At 37.9% G+C, this 19,520-nt stretch overlaps 1 protein-coding gene across 4 annotated transcripts in view; it reads right to left on the bottom strand.

The window, feature by feature from the left end:
- The window catches only part of slc44a5b (solute carrier family 44 member 5b), a 41,902-nt gene extending 28,107 nt beyond the window's left edge, over positions 1-13,795 (bottom strand). For all 4 annotated transcript variants that reach the window (XM_061737621.1, XM_061737623.1, XM_061737620.1 and 1 more), the window contains exons 1-2: positions 13,611-13,795; positions 1,208-1,256 (exon numbers count right to left, since the gene is read on the bottom strand). In XM_061737621.1, the coding sequence (XP_061593605.1) occupies positions 1,208-1,256; positions 13,611-13,647 (86 nt within the window). In that variant the 5' untranslated portion in view covers positions 13,648-13,795. The remainder of the gene's footprint in view (positions 1-1,207; positions 1,257-13,610) is intronic.
- Positions 13,796-19,520: the final 5,725 nt, after the last annotated feature.

Below are 19,520 nucleotides of genomic sequence, written 5' to 3'. Positions count from 1 at the left end.
AATATATATCGATATATTTTCAAACGCGATATGGTACGAGAATATATCGTTTATATCGATTTTAACTTTTTTTTTTTATGATTTTGATATAGCTTATTTTGTGACAAATTGACTTGAATGTTTTATTTGAGATTTGCACAAATGTTTTGTTATTTGCACAACTGTCAAACTCTGTCAAAGTCTGCCTGTTACTGTCTACATTGTATTAATTGCACAGTGTATTTTAATTTAATTGTTATGCAGGAAAGGGATATTTGTTTTATTTTATTCAAGAAGCATTTTTATTCTATATATGCAAGCAGTTTATTTTTATTTCATTTTGCCTCAGAAAAAAATGAAGCTAACAGAGATGCTATGCTATAATGCTTTGGGGGAAACCCCAATTAAGGCACAGAAAAAATATCGATATACAGTATATCGAGTATCGCCATTTAGCTAGAAAATATTGAGATATGACTTTTGGTCCATATCACCCAGCCCTACCTTCAAGTGTACATTTCAAATGTTAAACTGACCATAATGAATATGACTCCTGAGGCAGAAAGCAGGTCGTGAACAGAAATGCTAGAAGTCCAATCTGATCTCCCTCAACTGGCCCCAACAATGAGTTTTCAGGGAAGGTCACAGTTTCAGAAATGGGTTACTCAGTGCCAACGGCAGTGCATTTCCACACTTCATGAAGGAGATGAGCAACACCCAGAATCAGAAATATGCCCTGATGTTAATCTGACATCACAATTCTCAGAATGTATTGGTTCCCGTGGCATCCATAGTGTGAATGACATCTGCTTGGGGTAAAACTAGTTGACTACTTATGTGTGCCATTGGATTAACACCATCCACCAGCTCTATGACCATTGATCAGAGTGGTGGTGTGGAGACAGCTGGGCGCTCTCAAGCTTCAATCTTCATTAATGCAGCATGACTAAAAAATCAATATGTCCATATTTGAACATGGGCAGGTGCCAGAATGATTACGCAACTAGCAAAATCAATAAACATGTAAGAGTTAGATGCTGACAGTGTTGAGGGTCAGTTCATACAAATGATAAAACAGCATTTCCTTGGCACATCCTGGCATCTGCGATTCCTGCTTCCAGCCCCGTGCAATGCAATACCTAATCTTTAGTGGGTGACAAACTCCCTCTGATTGCGTTTGTTATTGTTTTGTATATGTAAGAGGTGATGATGTGGATTTTTGTTTTACCTGTTCTGAACAGGTCCCCTAAAGTTTGGGTCAAACTTGCGTGGTTCACCTGTAAGAAACAAAGAACAGTCAAAATCCACCGATGAGACTATTTTTAACAGACAGTAGCATCAAATATAATACAGATGACGGTGCAGAGAGCGATGTTTTGTCATTTGCAAAACTTAATGGAAAACGCTGCACATCCTTTACAAAACACGGTGATGCAACAGTGTCTCTGGCAGGTTGCAGATCAATTTAAAAAGGCCTGGAAAAGGTTAAGTTAGCACAGGACGAGAATGAAAAGTGAGTGTATATTTGGTAAAATGTTAACGTTGTCCCTTCATGGTTTTCTGAAGGTAGACAGTAACGGTTATTTTTGCAACAATTTGCATGTGTAAGAATGCAAAAACACAAACTTTTTAGGTGTCAGAAATTGCAGTTGCATGGTCTTCTGCCATTCACTTACATAAGGAGCATGTCTTTTTAACCCAAAACATCTACACAAATCTTTTAATATAGAGCAGCTGCTCTGACTTTAACTTTAACTAGAACTGTGTTGGTTTAATTTATAGTGAACAGACATAAGTGCATAAAACAAACTAAGTGGGGGGTGGAAAGACACGTTTCATCAAACCATTTCCAACACAAATGCCTCAATATCTTGCAGAGCCCCCCAGTCAATGCGTAACTAAGTCGTGACACAGTGCAGTTATTCCTGCAAATTTGGGAGAGAGAGCTGAGGCGCCACAGTACAAGTAAAAATAATGACTCAAACATGGAAATGTAATAAATCATTTGAACAAGTCCTAATCCAAACAGCCTATCTAGTTAACTGAGAGGATTTTCCACTTGACCCTCCAGAGTAGTAAATTCGGAATGTTTGCAAGCACCATCACTCTCCCACGGGGTAACTCTTGACTTTCTGCACTTCCACATTTGGCAGAGTACATGCATTTGCATTTATCACTGACTGCTTTTTTTTGGTTCCCAAATAGTCTCTACCCCAATTACATGACATGTTGCCGAGAACCTATTAATCATCCCACATGGAGTGTAATATCTCTCCAAGCAGCTGAGGCAGATTTACCGACAGCATGAGTGGCTCTCTCCCATCTGCCTAGTTCCCAAACCAACTCTTCTGAGCAACACACACAAGATTTTGTTTCAAAAGTCGGAGAAATCAGAACACTGTAATATGCACGAGAGAGTGTGAGGAACCTGTTTTGAATGTAAAATAAATTGCACATGAATTTCAGAGCACAAACTACTTCAATGAATAGACAATTGTTAATTGGGATGAACACGAAATGTGTTCAAGTCTCTATAATGATATAAGTTCAGGCCAATTAATGTATTTGTGATTGTAAATAAACACAAGAAAAAGAATAAGTCATTGTTGCATTTCTATTTCCATTTATTCAGACAATGTGTTGACTGATGACTATTATAATCAGCAGGCTTGCAGGATTTACTTACAACAATTTTATGCTCTGTGTTGCTTCAAATCACCTCAAGCAGGATTTACTGTACATCCCAGTGGTTGTTCTCACAAGTTTATGGCCACATTAACTGACATCAAAGCCAATCAGGAGTACAACTGCTGGAGTAAGCATAGGTACCAACTATACAGCTCCCAACGAGCAAAAAACTAATTCCACCGATCTCCCTTTGCTGTATGACCGTCCATATGGGTTTCAGTACTGTGGCAACTATTCAGCTTCCACTCGCCCATACGGTGAGTGGAAGCTGAATCACACTGAGATCAAGGGGAGGTAATGGTGAGAGGACAGATTGTGGTGCAGTAAATGTCAGGAGATAGTCATGTCATTGGTGTCTTCAGAACCTAACTAGTTTGTCCTATACCGGCTGTCAAAATGTCCACTGAGAGAACCAGCAAACAGCTTGCTTATAAAAAAGACAATCATTGCTATTATAATAATGGACAATAAAATACTGTCAAACTATGTTAAGATGAGTTGAAATCAAAAATGTTCTCCAATGGTGGGAAATTTTAAAAAGTAGCATGTATAAGGCTAAAATACTCTAAAGGACATGATTTCTATTCATTACACTGCAGTAACAACCAGGTGACAAGAGCATGTGCTTATTCACCTAAAAGCTAAATTTAGCTTGAGCTGCTCTTCTCTCTCGTTGCATGAGCCTGCCTGCTTGCACCAGGTTTTTGTACCTTCCTCTGACCCACAAAATAGATTTCACTGATGGGTTAAGAGCGAGTGGAGAAAAACATCAGCGATGCTCGGCCACCAGCAGATACTGCATTAGATGACGGCTGTTTAGACAGCACTGCAGTCTGCCAGTGCAGGAGATCGGGGCTGGTGGAGTGGATGTCTGTTTCTGCCTTAAGTCGGGCTGAATGAGGGTAGTCAAAACCATTTGGAAAAAGCCTGGCAGGCATGCAGCACTGGAACAGCTAGAATCACTTTTAGCTCCACTGACTGTGAGTCTTTTAATTGACGGTGTTGGACAGTGCCACTGTGTCCTGCGCTCTATTAAAGATTTATGCATAACACAAAATTGATGGCTGTAATCAAAAGGTCGAATGTAATAAGGCTGTATGGGGTGAAGAATTACACGTTGGTATCAGACAAGTGCTTGGCAGAAATCTCTCTTCCTCATTTATGTATAATCTGCCAAAGCAACAGGATCTCAGGATATGTTTGCAGAGATGAGAGTACAACATCATTGCTGTCTGTAACAAACATAAAAATGACGATAAAGGGTCCATTTAAAAACAGACACAGTGATTATACCTGAATCTAAAGCACATATTCCTGACTGAGAGACAGACAAGCAGAATCACAACATTACATCACGCCCACTAGACTCCAACTTGTAGACTGTTTTTATCCCATTTCCGCAGCTCCGCCTCCTAGACTTCTGCGGCTTGTCCACATACAAACACATCCAGTACATACATCCAAAAGCACGAGCAGACACAGGCTCCAGTGTCTTCTGGCTCCACCGTCCAACACGAGCCTCTTTCATGTTGTGGTCAGGCAAACAGCTCCAACACTGCTGGTGCTCTAAATGGGCTGGGTCAGACGGGCCGTTTGGAAACTTGCTGTATTTACACATATCCAAGAAGGGGGCAGTGGAGTCGTTTGGCCTACATTTATGCCAAAGCTAAATTTGTAAGGCTTTCATTTATTCATTTTCCCTCAACCTTTACCTGCCTCCTCTGCCTCTTTCGCAGGGACATACTCAACAGAATGATGCTGCCATCCAGCATCATCTTAATCAGATAACATTTAGATGCCGTTTAGAGTCCTAAAACACTATCGTTTGACCTTTAGAGAAGTATGGCTACTCATTGGTCAGGCTACCATTACAGTGGATTGTTGAGGTGACGCTACAATTGTTCCATAAAGGAAACGCAGATGTTATCAGATGTTATCATAGGGACAAACATTCCTTCCATGGACGCCGTGTTTGAGCAGCATTGTCGGAGAAGGGCAGAGAGAATCATCAGAGACTCACCCCACCCAGCTCACTCTCTGCTCCGACACAAACACTGCACATACAACCTGAGACACAGCAGAGCAGACAGAACCTAAACTGTGCAATATCCCCATGTAAATCCTAGGGCTGGGCGATATATCGAGATTTTAATATATATCGATATATTTTCAAACGCGATATGGTACGGGACAATATTGTTTATATCGATTTAAAATAATAAAAATAAAAAAAAATATTTTTTTTTATGATTTTGATATACCTTATTTTGTGACAAATTGATTTGAATGTTTTATTTGAGATTTGCACAAATGTTTTGTTATTTGCACAACTGTCAACCTCAGTTGAAAAGTCTGCCTGTTACTGTCTACATTGTATTAATTGCACAGTGTATTTTAATTTAATTGTGATGCAGGAAAGGGATATTTGTTTTATTTTATTCAAGAAGCATTTTTATTCTATATATGCAGGCAGTTTATTTTTATTTCATTTGTTTTATACATTTTGATATTGTGCAGACCTCTGTTAATAAAGGTACCTGTGTGACATTTGGCACGAGGCTTTGTATTAAAACGGACTGTTTTTTTAAGGGTTTGCCTCAGAAAAAATGAAGCTAACAGAGATGCTATGCTATAATGCTTTGGGGGAAACCCCAATTATGGCACAGAAAAAATATCGATATATATCGAGTATCGCCATTCAGCTAGAAAATATCGAAATATGACTTTTGGTCCATATCGCCCAGCCCTAGTAAATCCTGCCCCCCCCCCCCCCCCCGAAAAAAAAGTGTAATAGCCCCATAGTTCTCCCCACTTGTACTTATTTAACATTTGCCCTTTCTTTTATAGTGTATCTTGTATTTATTATATAGGGTATTTTCTCCTAAACTGCAGATTATGAGAGAAGAACCCCAATGTGCCTGGACTGTTGGTTTATGCAGAAATGGCAAATAAAAAACCTTGAACCTTCATTAATGGCACCAGTGGGCTCTTGTTTACCCATCTGATTGTTGCCTTTTGTCCCAGATTTAACTGTTGACAGGCAGTCTGGACCGAGATCCCGAAACCATTTTGCTTCTCTATTAGGGATGGGCGGTATGGACTAAAAAATGTATCACAATAATTTCTGGCATTTATCCCGATAACGATAAAAATGACGATAAAAAAAAAATACCGACAACAACTCCACCTTTTTAACTATAAATCTATCCTTCCTTCCTTCCTTCCTTCCTTCCTTCCTTCCTTCCTTCCTTCACGTACGTTGTGCGTCGATTTAACCACAGAACCATAAATAAATAAATAGCCATAAATCCGGCTCTACACAAAAAAATCATCAACGGGAATATATCGTTTTTACCGCGAGATGACAAATTCTTACCGTGGGGAATTTTTTTGACGGTATATCGTGAACGGTAAAATATCGCCCATTCCTATTCTCTAAGCATCCTCAATTTGAGAACATGAAGATACTTTCAGGTACTCTTATGTCCCATCCAGAACTTGCATTAAACACAACCCGGAAACATAAAAAGAAGAAGCCGGTAACAGGACAACGAGGATCTGAAATATGACGTATTTTTCCCCTCCAATTTCATTCAACAAAGGATAGAAGGGGGAATACTGTACAGGGAAAGATCCAACAATAAACAAAAAGAAGAAATCCAATGACAAAGAGCTTTATCTATTTATCAAATCGAAAGAGTCATTGCTTAAGCTGATGGCAGTGATTTATTAAGTGGTCCCTGAATGCGTCCCAGGACATTTCTATGTTCAAACTACAAAAACAATGACCCAAACCGCCTTCAAATGCATCCTGGCGTGATTTGATCTCCAAGGAATCATTTTAATGCAGGCCTGAATGAAGTATTAATGATTTAGAAATGCAATATCCCTCCAACACACATTAACTGTCTAAGATACTTGTTCTTAGGAAAAGCAAGTTAATCTGGCAATGTGTTGCACCCATCTTTCGAGAAGAGTGAATTAGGATTCATCACACATAACCTTTTACTCCCAAGGCATTAACAATCCTTTTTTTAAGCCACAGATAAGTGCTTTTCTTAAAAGGCGACATATTATGAAGAAGAAAAAATAAATATCTGCGTTTGAGGCCATACTGTATATTTGAGGGTCTGAAGTAACAGCCAACTCAAAAGACTACAAATCACAACCCTGTGACTTTACTTGGGGTTGCCTAGGTCTAAAAATGTGTCATCCACTCAGCAGTGAGCTCAAGCACTGTTACATCACCGACTGAGATCAGAGTAGATTTACCCAGGTTTCTCATCTTTATCTCCACCCATAACATCAGTCTGCATTCGCTGTGCCTTGGAGGTGGGTAGGTCAAAGACATAACACTGATTTCAAAGATGGCAGATCTTACTGAGGAGGAGGAGTGAGGAGTGCCTCACTACATCCCTAATACTGGCTGCTATGAACAGAGTTTTTACAATGGCGTTTTATTAATGTCAACTGAAAGGGTTTTACATCATGGCTGGATAGTATATTCAATCATTTAGGTGCAACTATGTCCAGTGAATTGAATTAGGCATCTCATGGGACAGAAAGTAAGCCTGATAAAACTGAAGCTTAGCTATAAGTGTCATTGCAAAACGCCTTATACTTAATATTCTAATGTTTCGCTTTATATACATTTCATTTTGAGGAGTTTAAAAGTTATCTAAACCCACTGTGTTAAGCTTAAAAGAATAGTGTGGTAGATCAAACCATATATGAACAATATGAACAAAGGAAAAGAAAGATTTTTTTGTTTAAAGTCCTGAATAAGGATGTTGCTCAGCAGGATCAGCATGGGCTGTAAGTCTGAATGCTGAGTACAGTACATTCATTCATATTTGATTAAAGCACTAGCTTCTGCCAATCCATGGAGGACAGCTACATGAGTAATTTGGCTATGGGACTTGGTATTTTCTTCATATCTGTACTTATAAAATATGAGTATTCAGGTTTCTCCTGCCACACAAGAAGCAGATATTTTCTGGCAAGAAGACTTACATGCATCTATACCTGCAGTACACCTTTGTATATGGTTATGCAATTCTCACACAAACACTCTATTTTTAAAACAATCAAGGCAGACTGTCTAGCTTGCTGACTTCCTTGATAAATTTAAAATTAAGGAGAGGAAAACGCACACAAGCACTCTGCATGGAGCATCACAACCATCCTTTCTCTGCCATTCTTCTATTATCTCTTTTGCATCCAAAAACACTTTGTTCCCTTCTGTGTATTCTCCCCCTCTGAACAATGTACATTTAAAGTGCTTGTCTCCATACTGGGATGACACAGCAACATCTTCGTCTCTGGTTAGGGTTAACCTATCAGAATATTTTGGATCCTATCAACTATCAGCAGTTGGAGGTTGTCCATTTTCTTGCCATGTCTGACTTAATAGCACTTCGTTTACGTCTATTAGTCAATCAAAAGTGGTTCCTTCTGTGGAAAATCAAACACACAGGCAAGCCTTTAAATAACAAGAAAAGTGGGATCTGGGATGAGATTCAGCCCCCGAGAGGGGAGTTAACATCACGGTGTCAGTTGCTGTCAGAAACTATGCAGAGACGTAGCAGTATTGTGGCTGGAGCTTAGTGACCTTGGTAACTTCTGTGGGAGCTTCCAGGCATGTCAGTGGCTGCCCCGAGTCTCTGTGAAATGAGACCGGCTATGCCTGAGCAACCCAGCCTCGCTGGAGTTTGTGATACAGTCACAACATTTAATCTAAAGGCTCATATTCAACAACACGACTGTCCCTGCGTCGTGTTACTACAGTACAACACAACCTGCAGAGTAATGTATTTCAGCTTGTGGTGTCCATAATGCAGGTACTATCTTTATCCTCTCAAGTTCAAGTTCAAATGTATGTATATAGTAGCAGGCTACTGAAGCCTTGTTCCGTGAAAGATATATTTTGTTATTTCTACAAATGTGTTATTTATCTGTACATTTTTGGATGTTTAGGAAATTTAGACAAAAACCTCCAAACATTAATCCTGGTCATATTTAGCTACTAGTATGTTAGTCATATGAGTGCAGTTTATTTCATTTTATATGCTAGATTACTAGTAATTGTTTTAAATTGACCATATGAATTAATGGTTGTTGATGTAATTCCTGCATTATCGCAGTGATGGATGGTCGACCTGCCCAAGGTGTACTGGACCTACTGTATGACCAATGACAGCTGGGTTGAAAATGGTTATACATCATAAGGATGCCCAAGGATGAAAAAAGGATACATGCTCACAGTTATTTTATTTAAAAAATATTTTTAAAAATCATCCATTGATTTCTGAAGCATGCCAAATTTATCAAACACAAAAATGCTGAAATTAGCACTGTAAACTCCCATTTCAGACTAAATAAAATTGCAGGCTATGTAGAAATATGTCACACCAACATAGCACCTGCTGGTAGAGCTAATCAAGAATAACTTTATGTTATATACAAACATGAGGAAAGAATTACTCATCTATGGCTAAGTGTAATTCACAAAGTATCAAGCAAAATCTTCCTTTTTCCTCAATTACAAAGTTTATGTGATTGTTGGAAGCAAAATTGAAACCATGATCGAAATTCAATTGCACAGCCCTGATACACACACATGCACAAACACACTCCCATGTGGGTGTGTATATGTATATATAATTTGCCTGTCTTTGTTAAAAAAAAAACAAACATGCAAGAGTATTCAAGAGTATCAGTCTTTATTTGAAGACGTATTTGCAGATGACAGTGACAATTTAAAAGCCTGTAATAGCATGCAATCTCTGATGCTGAATCCAGCAGGCTGTTCAGTCACCACTTTTCCAAACTACAATTCACAGGGAAAAGCTCTGAATGTTTTTAATATAAACCATTGCTCTCAGCTTGCTATCATGACTCTGCACTGACCTCGTGTAAAAAATACAGCGTTTAAATAGGCTGCCCATGCGAGAAATTCGTTAATTTACTTTTATAAGGGATAGGCCTCATATCTACATTGTTACTTACAACCTTGTCACAGAATGATTGTGAGCTACTTTTCCTGATGACTCAACATTTCAGTTGTACTCTACAAGCTCACAGACCCCCTGCTGCGCAGTTAGAAACACAGTTTAATATACAAGCCTGAAGAGTATGTGAGAGTTGTGTGTTGATGACATTATGGCAGCTAGTTTGACTAGTTACTAACTGTTAACCACTAAGAGTAATTATTTTATTTTGGTTTGTTTTGCTAAACAATATTCCACTAACATTTACTTAGTCATTTCTCAAATTAGCCATAAATATAATGATACACTTTAAAGCCACTCTATGGGCCTGATTTACTAAAGGTTTGCGTGCGTAAAAACGTGTGCAAACTTGACAGCACCCGCAAACCAAAGTGCCAGCTGATCTACTAACAGCGTGCAAAGAGGACTGCGTCTCTCAAATGCGCAAAATAGCACACGCAATTCATTTAGTACTTTTGCCCTGATGAATAATCAATATGGGTACCCGCGTACCCACCAGAAATTGCTAAATACTGGGAGGGAAAGATGCAAATTGGTCCATTTACCACCCGCAATGAGATTTACCAAGCCAGAAAGTTTTTGCGTGGATTGTGATTGCGTCTGTATTTAATACGTTCGAAAGGAAGGTGCTAATCTCCACATGCAAAAAGATGAAATATTTTATTTGAATGTTAAATCGAGTATTATTCAGCAAAAGGTTGCCACAGGAGGCACATTCATTTTTTTATTTGTGATAATAAATAAATCACCTGTTTTCATGGAGAAAAAAGTGTTTCTTATTGTGCGCCTATACTTGTTCTGCAGTCATACCCCGGTGTTGTGCCGTATTCAGCACCCCTGCCGTGAAAAGCACCCCCTCGTCTGACAAAAATGATATTCTCATTCCGTGTTCTGTTCATGTTCTGTTGTCCATGTTCTGTTTAGCGTCCAGTTTTGTGTTAATGATTCATGTTTAAATGCGCTCATGGATTCGGGTAAAAAAAAAAAAAATCGGGTAAATGGTTATTGATGTCATTAATTAATAGCCTGCTTACTGTGTTGTCTTCCATAATATTTGTATATATATAATATAAACTCCTAAGTATGTGTTTGTGTGAGTGTGTATATATAAATATATTGAAGTGTCAGTGTGTTGTTTTTTTTCTTGGTCTACTTATCATTGAATATACGAGGGGGTGCTTTTCACGGCAGGGGTGCTGAATACAACAATTTGCCTCTTCCACTAATATCTCTAACTCCAACTCGTCAAATTTCATTTTGCGCTTCCGACTATATCCTGCTTTCCATCCACTCTCCATGGCGCAAAGTTTGCGCCGCAAACCGTAAGACGCGCAACACCTCATTTAAATACTGCGGTTTGCACCTGTTATCAATTGTGCACGCAATCTTAGTTGATCACCCGCAAAACACACAACAACAGCACGCGCAAACTTTTTCAGTGCACACGCAATTTATTACTTTTTATTTAGGATCTTAGTAAATCGGGCCCTATGTGCGTTATCACTTCTCAACACGTGGGGCATATACAGTAGATCTGGTGTGTAAACGAAAGATTCCTTGTTGCAGCTGCTCATTAAAAAAAATGTTTTAATGTTTTATATATGTTTAATGTTTTATATTTCTGTTGAACTGAGAACGATAAGATTGATTATTGACATTCACATTTTTAATGACACAAAATAAACCACTAAATAAAGCTGAAAAAGCAAGAACACAGGGTTCCTTAGCTTGCACTCCACAAAACAAATGCAATGTACAAAACTAAAGTTTTGTACATTTTTGGGACTGTATTTTAAAATAGACAATGTTTTGGGTTATTTTTTTCTAATCAGTTTAACACCACCAACCATGAAATACTGTTTATTTGCCCAGGAATATAGTGATGGCATACAGCTGACCCAAGCCTCAAGAAGCCTTATAATTTCATCATGTGCTTTATTTTCTACACTATTGGAGGATATTAGGACTAATTCAACTGTATCACTAAATTCTCACATTTCTAGAGAGCAGCACCAGTGCTGACGCAAGAGTGGAAATAAATATACCAGCAGTTGTGTGTATGCTGTAAATAAATAACACATCCAATTTAATCCTGTTGGTAAGCCTTATATGAACAATTCTTTCTACAACCCCTCCAGCTTCAGGTCTGTTGTAGATTGTAAAGTACCAGCATGCACTTGTGTGCAGGGAGAGACAGAGTTTGACATCCCCTATGGTGAGCAGGAAGTCTGCAGAGAGCAATGAAGATCAACCACAGCTGACAGGTTGCAGTCTTGACTGGCAGGTTGCTGGAGTCATGAGGTCTGAGGGACAAACTGTGTCAGGAAAAACTGGAACACACTCTAGCTTTCCTCATCAGTAGGAGACTTGACAATGCCTTTGTTGTATTACTGTTTAACACTTTAGTCCTGAAATGTTCTATGTTATCCTGTGGAAATGCATTAGAGAAGGCAGTGTGTATGTCGATCTCACACTTCTATTGAAACAAAAATCCTTACTACTGATCAGTGCGCAGCCTCGGCCAACATTCTTGAAGCAATGATGAACATACAGCAGTGTACATACTTTCTGGTTAATCTCACTTTACGTTTCCTGTGAACAAGCTGAGATTATTTCAGGCAGAGAGAACAATTAACATGGACAGCCTCCTGCTTCTTAGTACTAGTGTGAGAATGTATTATCCAAAGTTCTTGGAAGAAAATATAATCTGACATATTAACACAACTGTATTTAAGTGTTTAAGCTATATAATAGTCATTAAATATATTATTACCACATAAAATTTGAACAGTGACCTCTAATATGATACGTTTGTATTCAGGGATGGGGTGGTAAACTGCTGATAGACATGAAATGAAAGGATCATAATCAAGGTATTAAACAGAGAGAGATTAAAAAAGAGATTTAAGAAAGAGATTAAAAATGTAACGCCAAGGTACTATCAACATATCCAATACCAGTACGGCAAAAACAAAAACAACAAAAATCACAATTAATGGTCATCTAATATCTTTGAAGTGTCATTCATTCACATTCTAAATATCAGTAAAATATTTCAATGTGAGGACATCTTCCTGCCTGTGATGCAAATTCACATAAAGAGTATTGTTATTGTTGCAGGGTGCAGTTATATACATATATATATATATATATATGCAACTGCACCCTGCAACAACAACAATAATAATATATATATATATATATATATATATATATATATATATATATATATATATATATATATATATATATATATATATATATAACAATAATAATAAGAAACTGTCATAAAAATACCATGGCCCACATATTCCAGCTTAACAATTACAAAACTGAACTATTTAATGTAAATTATCTGTCTATGTTTAGTATTAATTGAGATCAAATCTGATCTGATATGATACTGATTACAAATTATCAAATATTTTTTCAATGAATAATTACATGTGCATTTTGAATGAAAAGTATTTATTTATTTGTTTTAATAAAATGGGCTATTATTTAGTTTGATGTTGGAACCAAACGTCTGATGGCATCTGGTACATTTGAAGGGGGAAAAAACAGATTTTTCCTATTCCCCCCTCTTCCCAATCGATTAATCAGGCAATAGTTTCAGGAATATCGTGTTCACGTGCAACTGCGCCGCTCTGCCCAAAAACTGTGTGATCAGCACATTCCGACAACAACGAATCGGCGTTTTTAAAAGACAAAACGACGGTAGGAGGAGAGGAGATATATGACAGACTACCAGTATGGACACTATACCTAACATAAACAACATTATACCATTGCAGTCATGGCATGCAGTGCACATATGCCATACAAGCCCCAGCAGGGAGGCAAACACATTTAGGCCGAATCAAATACCTTTATAATCTGGTTATCACAGCGTTACACGGCACAATTGTTATGCGTTTACAACAAAAGACTCACCATAATAAGAAGAGGGGATGTCCGTTTTCCTAGCCATGGCACTTAGTAAGACAAATGCACCACAGTCGTCTTGGTTTTGGAGAGTGCATATGAGAGTCGGGGTGAAACAGGATAGTTTTTGTTCGCCTCTCGGCAGCGCCGTGGTGAGATAAACAGCAGCTACCTGGAGAGATGCTGCTCGGATGCTGCTGCCTCGGCCACGCAGCTGAGCGTCGCTCGTGTTTACAGCGCGACGTCATCCATTAAGGCTGATTTATGGTTCCGCGTTACACCAACGCAGAGCCTACGGCGTAGGTTACGCGGAAACGCGTACCCTACGCCGTACCGTACGGCGTAGTCTCTGCGTCGATTTAACGCGGGACCATAATTCAGGCTTTATTCCAAAACGACCTTAAAGGGGCCGCGCACCAGCGCTGCTGCTGGTCCTGCTCACTCTCCTTTGTCAGGAGGATATTTGGAGCACCGACACGATTCAAATGTCGACAAAAGAGAGTCGAAACCAGAGAACAGGGGAGTAAAAAACGAAAACAAGAGTGTCCAAATTCCCAAACTGTCGGTTAATGAAGGCAATAGCATCATTTTCAGGATTTGGATAAGTTGTCCAAAACCTTCCGATGGAGAAACAGTGACCTCAGCTGGAATTTCTGGGGAAATTGCAGATCTCTCTTTGTTTCTTTGTTCTTTCCACTGTCTCAAATTCTGTCAGGTGTTTTTTGTCTCTTTATGTGCTGCTTAAAGGTAAGGATGCACCGTCTTTCCCCTACAATATTACGCACGAACGAAGTGAGCCAAAAGGGACAGATATAAAACTAAAAGGTGATCTTTAAAACTGTTTGAGGCATTTATGACCCAAGTCTGACTGATGTCTGGTATGAACTGTCTGGTGCCTCAAGTCGAATGGATGAGTTTGTATACAAAATAAAGGAAAAGCACTTCATCAGATAATGCTGTCTTGAATTTACTGTATATTACTGAATTTCCTGTACAGCAATGCAGACATTTATCACCTTTTTGGTCAATTAGACTTAGTTAACATAAGTTTATTGTGCAATAATGCTGTAATCACAAAGACAATGAAACACAGTGCTAAAAACAAATAATCCTGGGGTTGCTAACTACACCAAACAGGTGAAAGACAACATAAAACAGACACAAGTCTCCGTTATATGGAGGTGGAAACAAAATATGCCTTAAATCAGGGGCCTCAGCCTGTATTTCATCCTGATCCACATCAGGATTACAGTTATTGCAGAATGGCCAGTTACACAGAAAATACAAGGTTATTTGAATAAATCTACGTTTTACCACAATGCATAACTGCCACTGCCTTTTACTATCAATATAAATCATTATGGAGCAGACTCCATCCCCATAAGCTGTATATATCCCTGGACAGTTTTGCTCCAAATTCATCATCAACCACTGAACTGTTGTGGGAAATGGCTTGATTTGAGATACTTTCATCCAGTGAGTAGAAGACGTCATAAAAAAATGTGGTGAATTGTGGGACATGTATTTTGGGTCCATGTAACTCCTTAAAACATAATGGAATGGTCTTATAAGCATATATATGTGTTTTCATGCTCATGTGCACAGTTTTAATGACATGTCAGGCCTGATTAAGACATATACAGGACTGTCTCAGAAAATTAGAATATTGTGATAAAGTCCTTTATTTTCTGTAATGCAAAAATGTCATACATTCTGGATTCATTACAAATCAACTGAAACATTGCAAGCCTTTTATTATTTTAATATTGCTGATCATGGCTAACAGCTACAACTCAAATATCCTATCTCAAAAAATTAGAATATTCTGGGAATCTTAATCTTAAACTGTAAGCCATAATAAGCAATATCAAAATAATAAAAGGCTTGCAATATTTCAGTTGATTTGTAATGAATCCAGAATGTATGACATTTTTGTTTTTTTTAATTGCATTACAGAAAATAAAGAACTTTATCACAATATTCAAATTTTCTGAGACAGTCCTGTATGCCTTAAATGTAACAGCAGATGTGAAACACTTGATATTTTGAGAAAATAACCATCACAATGTGTGTGATTTTTACCGATTGTGTCAGGAAAAGGTTCCAGTCTTGCCTTCGTCCAATGCCTCAGAAATCTGTACCATTTGCCCTAAATAACTACACAACAGTAACCTGTACTATACCACATCATGAATGTCCTGGAGGCTGTTATTGACCCACCTAAATAAGCAAAGAATTACTTTTTGAGGACACAGTGCAGTTTTTTTTGCTGATTGGGAAAAAGAAAGCCATATTCTCTGAACAACATAGTAACAAAGCAATGGAGCGTCTTCTGTTAGAGGCTCTTCAGTCTCTCTGCAATACCGACCACTATCTGAGCTCATTCCTGCTCTTAACCATTTACAGTGACGATAATGACTTTATAATACTGTATTTAAGACATATAAATCACCTGTGATGTCTCCTTTACAGCGTTGTGGGTAAAAGTAGTGAGAGTTCGGGTTGTCAAATGCTGGTCTTTAAGAAGAACCTGACTTGACAAATTGTAGATTGATATGGCAGGATCACTGCCAGCACGCAGAATGACATGTTTTCAAAGTGTAATAAAGACAATTTAGAATAATTTTCTCTCTTAGGAACAACATTTTTCCTAGCTTTTCTAATTTAATTTCATCAGATGGTTATTTTATTTTATTAGACAGAAATAATACTGAGGCCCATTGGTATCTACTGAAGACAATTAAACATCAGTCTTGTAAAAAAAAAAATGTAAAAAGGGTTCTGCTGAGAAACACAGTATGTCAGCACAAGTACAATATTAAGTGATGGTATGTTTTCAGGGATTGTGTTTTATCTTTCAATTTTTCTGTATCAATGTCTGATTTCCTTGGGTTTCAACGTTACAGAGCGAGATACTATTGGAAGATGAACCTTCAAGTTTTATGGCTCTTTTGGAAAAAAATGCTGAATCCAAAAGTTACATAGAAGAGGAAACAAGCCAATCAAATCGAAAGATGTGTCATTAATTTTCCAGCTTATTTCATGTTTCATGAGGTGCTGAGGAAAATGATGAAATCAGGTCAAACAAAGCCTTCCCTTCACAGTAACAGTACATTTTAAACAGTCTGTTAACTGTGCTATATTTTCCCAGAGATGCCATTTATATCTATCGCTTTTCACTCTCATATGGAGACAAAGACGGATGTCAGCAGCGTATTACATAATCATGAGAGTACACAATAGATGCATTCACAGCCTTGTGCCGTTTCTTCCTTTCAAGAAACAAAATGTCTTTTTTCCCCCCATCAGATGCCTTTTAGAGGTCTGTACATAGTGAATGAAAGTTTTAAAAGTATAAACTGAAGCAGGAAGGGATGCTTTTAACACAATTACTCTTTTCCTCTTTCATTATTTGGTTACAATTGCCGCAGCTGAAATCAGACCATAAAGGAGGTGTCTCAAGTTTCTGCACAAAGGAACTGAACTGGTCACGATGTAGCATAAAATATGGACAGAGATGGAGCAGAAGGGACTTGAAGCGCGTTCTTTTAATCAACTGGATAAACACAACAAATCTGAGATACATTGAGCGGCTGGAAATTGCATCTGTAGCTGGTGGGGATGCCACTCAAGGAGACAAAGCTCTGTCTTTAAAAAGAAAACAATTTGCAAAGTGAATGGAGATATTTTATCTCTTTTGTATCAGAAGGCAGATCTGTATTGTGTGTATCCTTTGCTAGGACCAGAATGCAAAAACATGTCCACTGCAACTGTGACAAATCCATTATCTCTTTGTCATATAAAATCTATGCCTTCTCATCATCATGGAAGGGATTGCTGTTTTAGATCAAATTTACTCTTCAAAGCATGACCGTTTTGTTTGTTCTTTTGTCATTAAAATGTGTTCCCCTATCCAGGTCCCTGAGGGTCCTTGCTTTGTACGTTTTAGATGTTTCCCTGCTCCAAAACACGATTCAAATGAATGGCTCTCAACCAATTTGCCATACATTTTTCAAAGTTTTGCTTCAGCTCTGAAATATCTACTCCATTGATATGAACTTGCAGTATATGATATATCCAGTATATATGATCCATTTGTAATAGAACAGGCACCTCCGATAGCTTGGAATAAATCTCTTTGACGTTTCAAGTTAGGGACATCATAACAACTAGGAGCAAACTGCTTTTAGGGGTAGCAACCAGCAGCAAATAGGACAGATTATTTGATGTTTTTATTGTGTTTGGCTCAACACAGACATACAGCTGTCTGTTGCTTGTTTTAATAAGAGGGTGGGGTGAAGCAAAAAAAAGTTCTGCTTCACAGAGATTTCCGCCATTGATGACAACAAGCCACCTAAGCCTCAGAAATCCCAAAGGACAGGGTTTTTCTGAGGCTCTGCTGCTCTTTGATGCAGATAATTCAATGATTACGATTACTCCACCACTGACACATCCATATGGTGTCACAGCAATGTTGACAATACAAGTCTTTCACACAAGTGCACAAGTGCAGCAAGTTGTACAATTTTCAACACCTATTCTTAGTTTGTTATGCATAACTTTTTGGATTTTGTGGCAACAACAGTATTCTAATTTTAGCATCTTAAGTAGGACTGAAGTGAAAATAGCATCAAATGATAGGAAATAAACTAATAACCTTATTCTCTCTTGGCATTACTTCATATCTTCTGTGCCTGAGTTTTTCCACAAAAGTTATGTAAACAACTCATTGCTATCAGGACTAAATGGGAAATGAACAGCTGCATCCATCTGAATTAAGATATGGGTTTAACTTAAAATAGTTCCATATGAATTGTTTATGTGTACGGGGATCTATTTCAAAGCTCTTCCATATGAACAGCATCAGTTATGCAGGTGAGCGTTACTCACATCTTTTGAAAATGCTGCACAAATAAAATATTCATCATTCAGTCTGCTTAAATAACCTCTTCCTATACTGATGTGCACTTCCTGTACTTATGTGCAATAGTCTCCAGGCTTTATATATATAGTCATACTAATGATTCTTTTTCAAAGGGTTGTTATGTAAAAATGGAGAAAAGTAAAATAACAATAAAAAGGAAAGTTATGAAATTATTACCAAAAAAATAGCACAACATAATTCTGTTAACATAAGTGAACATCACACAAGTTTCTCCAAACACCTTGTGCTGATTTCAAGAAAACATTTGGGTTTTTGTCCCATCTGTTTATGCTGTGCAGGATACAAGATTTACTGGAATGTTTAATTCATGATAACTTTGTATTCAAAAAAAGAGAAAAACCCTTTCATCATTATGTAAGTCAAGGCAACTGAGGATCTTTAGTGTCATCAAATATCTTAAATCAAAATGTGTATGTCAGAAAGACATATGAATGACATGAATCTAAACAACTAAATGTCTGCTGTGGTCGCATTGCACATGACAAAACATGCAATACTTCAAATGCGTGCTTACAGTACATGTAACTCTTACAATTTCCAACTGCTCAAAATAGAAACCACAGATGTGGGCTTTGTTGAACCATGCAGAGAAGTCATTTCTACCAACAAAAGGAGGTAAATAATGAACAGCTGTTATACATGTGTCTGAGGAGCAGAACAGGACTGACCAACTGGAAATGGAGCGGAAGTCTTCCTTCCAGTAGCTATGAGGTGGTATTTCACCCTTTAAATCCATAAACCAAGTGATCAAAATCGACTTTTTATAAATCTTAAGAATTATGACAACATGATATTTCTAAAATTTCCAATGTTCAAATCTCAGGATACTTAGATGGTGCATAGTTTTGTCTTAGAAGCTTGCACACAAAGCACACTGAATAGTACGTTTGTTAATAATAGATTCCATCAGAGAAAAAGGCTGATGACGGAACTAAACGGATATCTGCCCTGATGGAAGATAATTGTGCTTCATT

Source organism: Cololabis saira, chromosome 13, assembly GCF_033807715.1.
Source record: "Cololabis saira isolate AMF1-May2022 chromosome 13, fColSai1.1, whole genome shotgun sequence".
Classification (NCBI taxonomy): Eukaryota; Metazoa; Chordata; class Actinopteri; order Beloniformes; family Belonidae; genus Cololabis; species Cololabis saira.
This window is presented reverse-complemented; position numbering and strand designations above follow the sequence as displayed.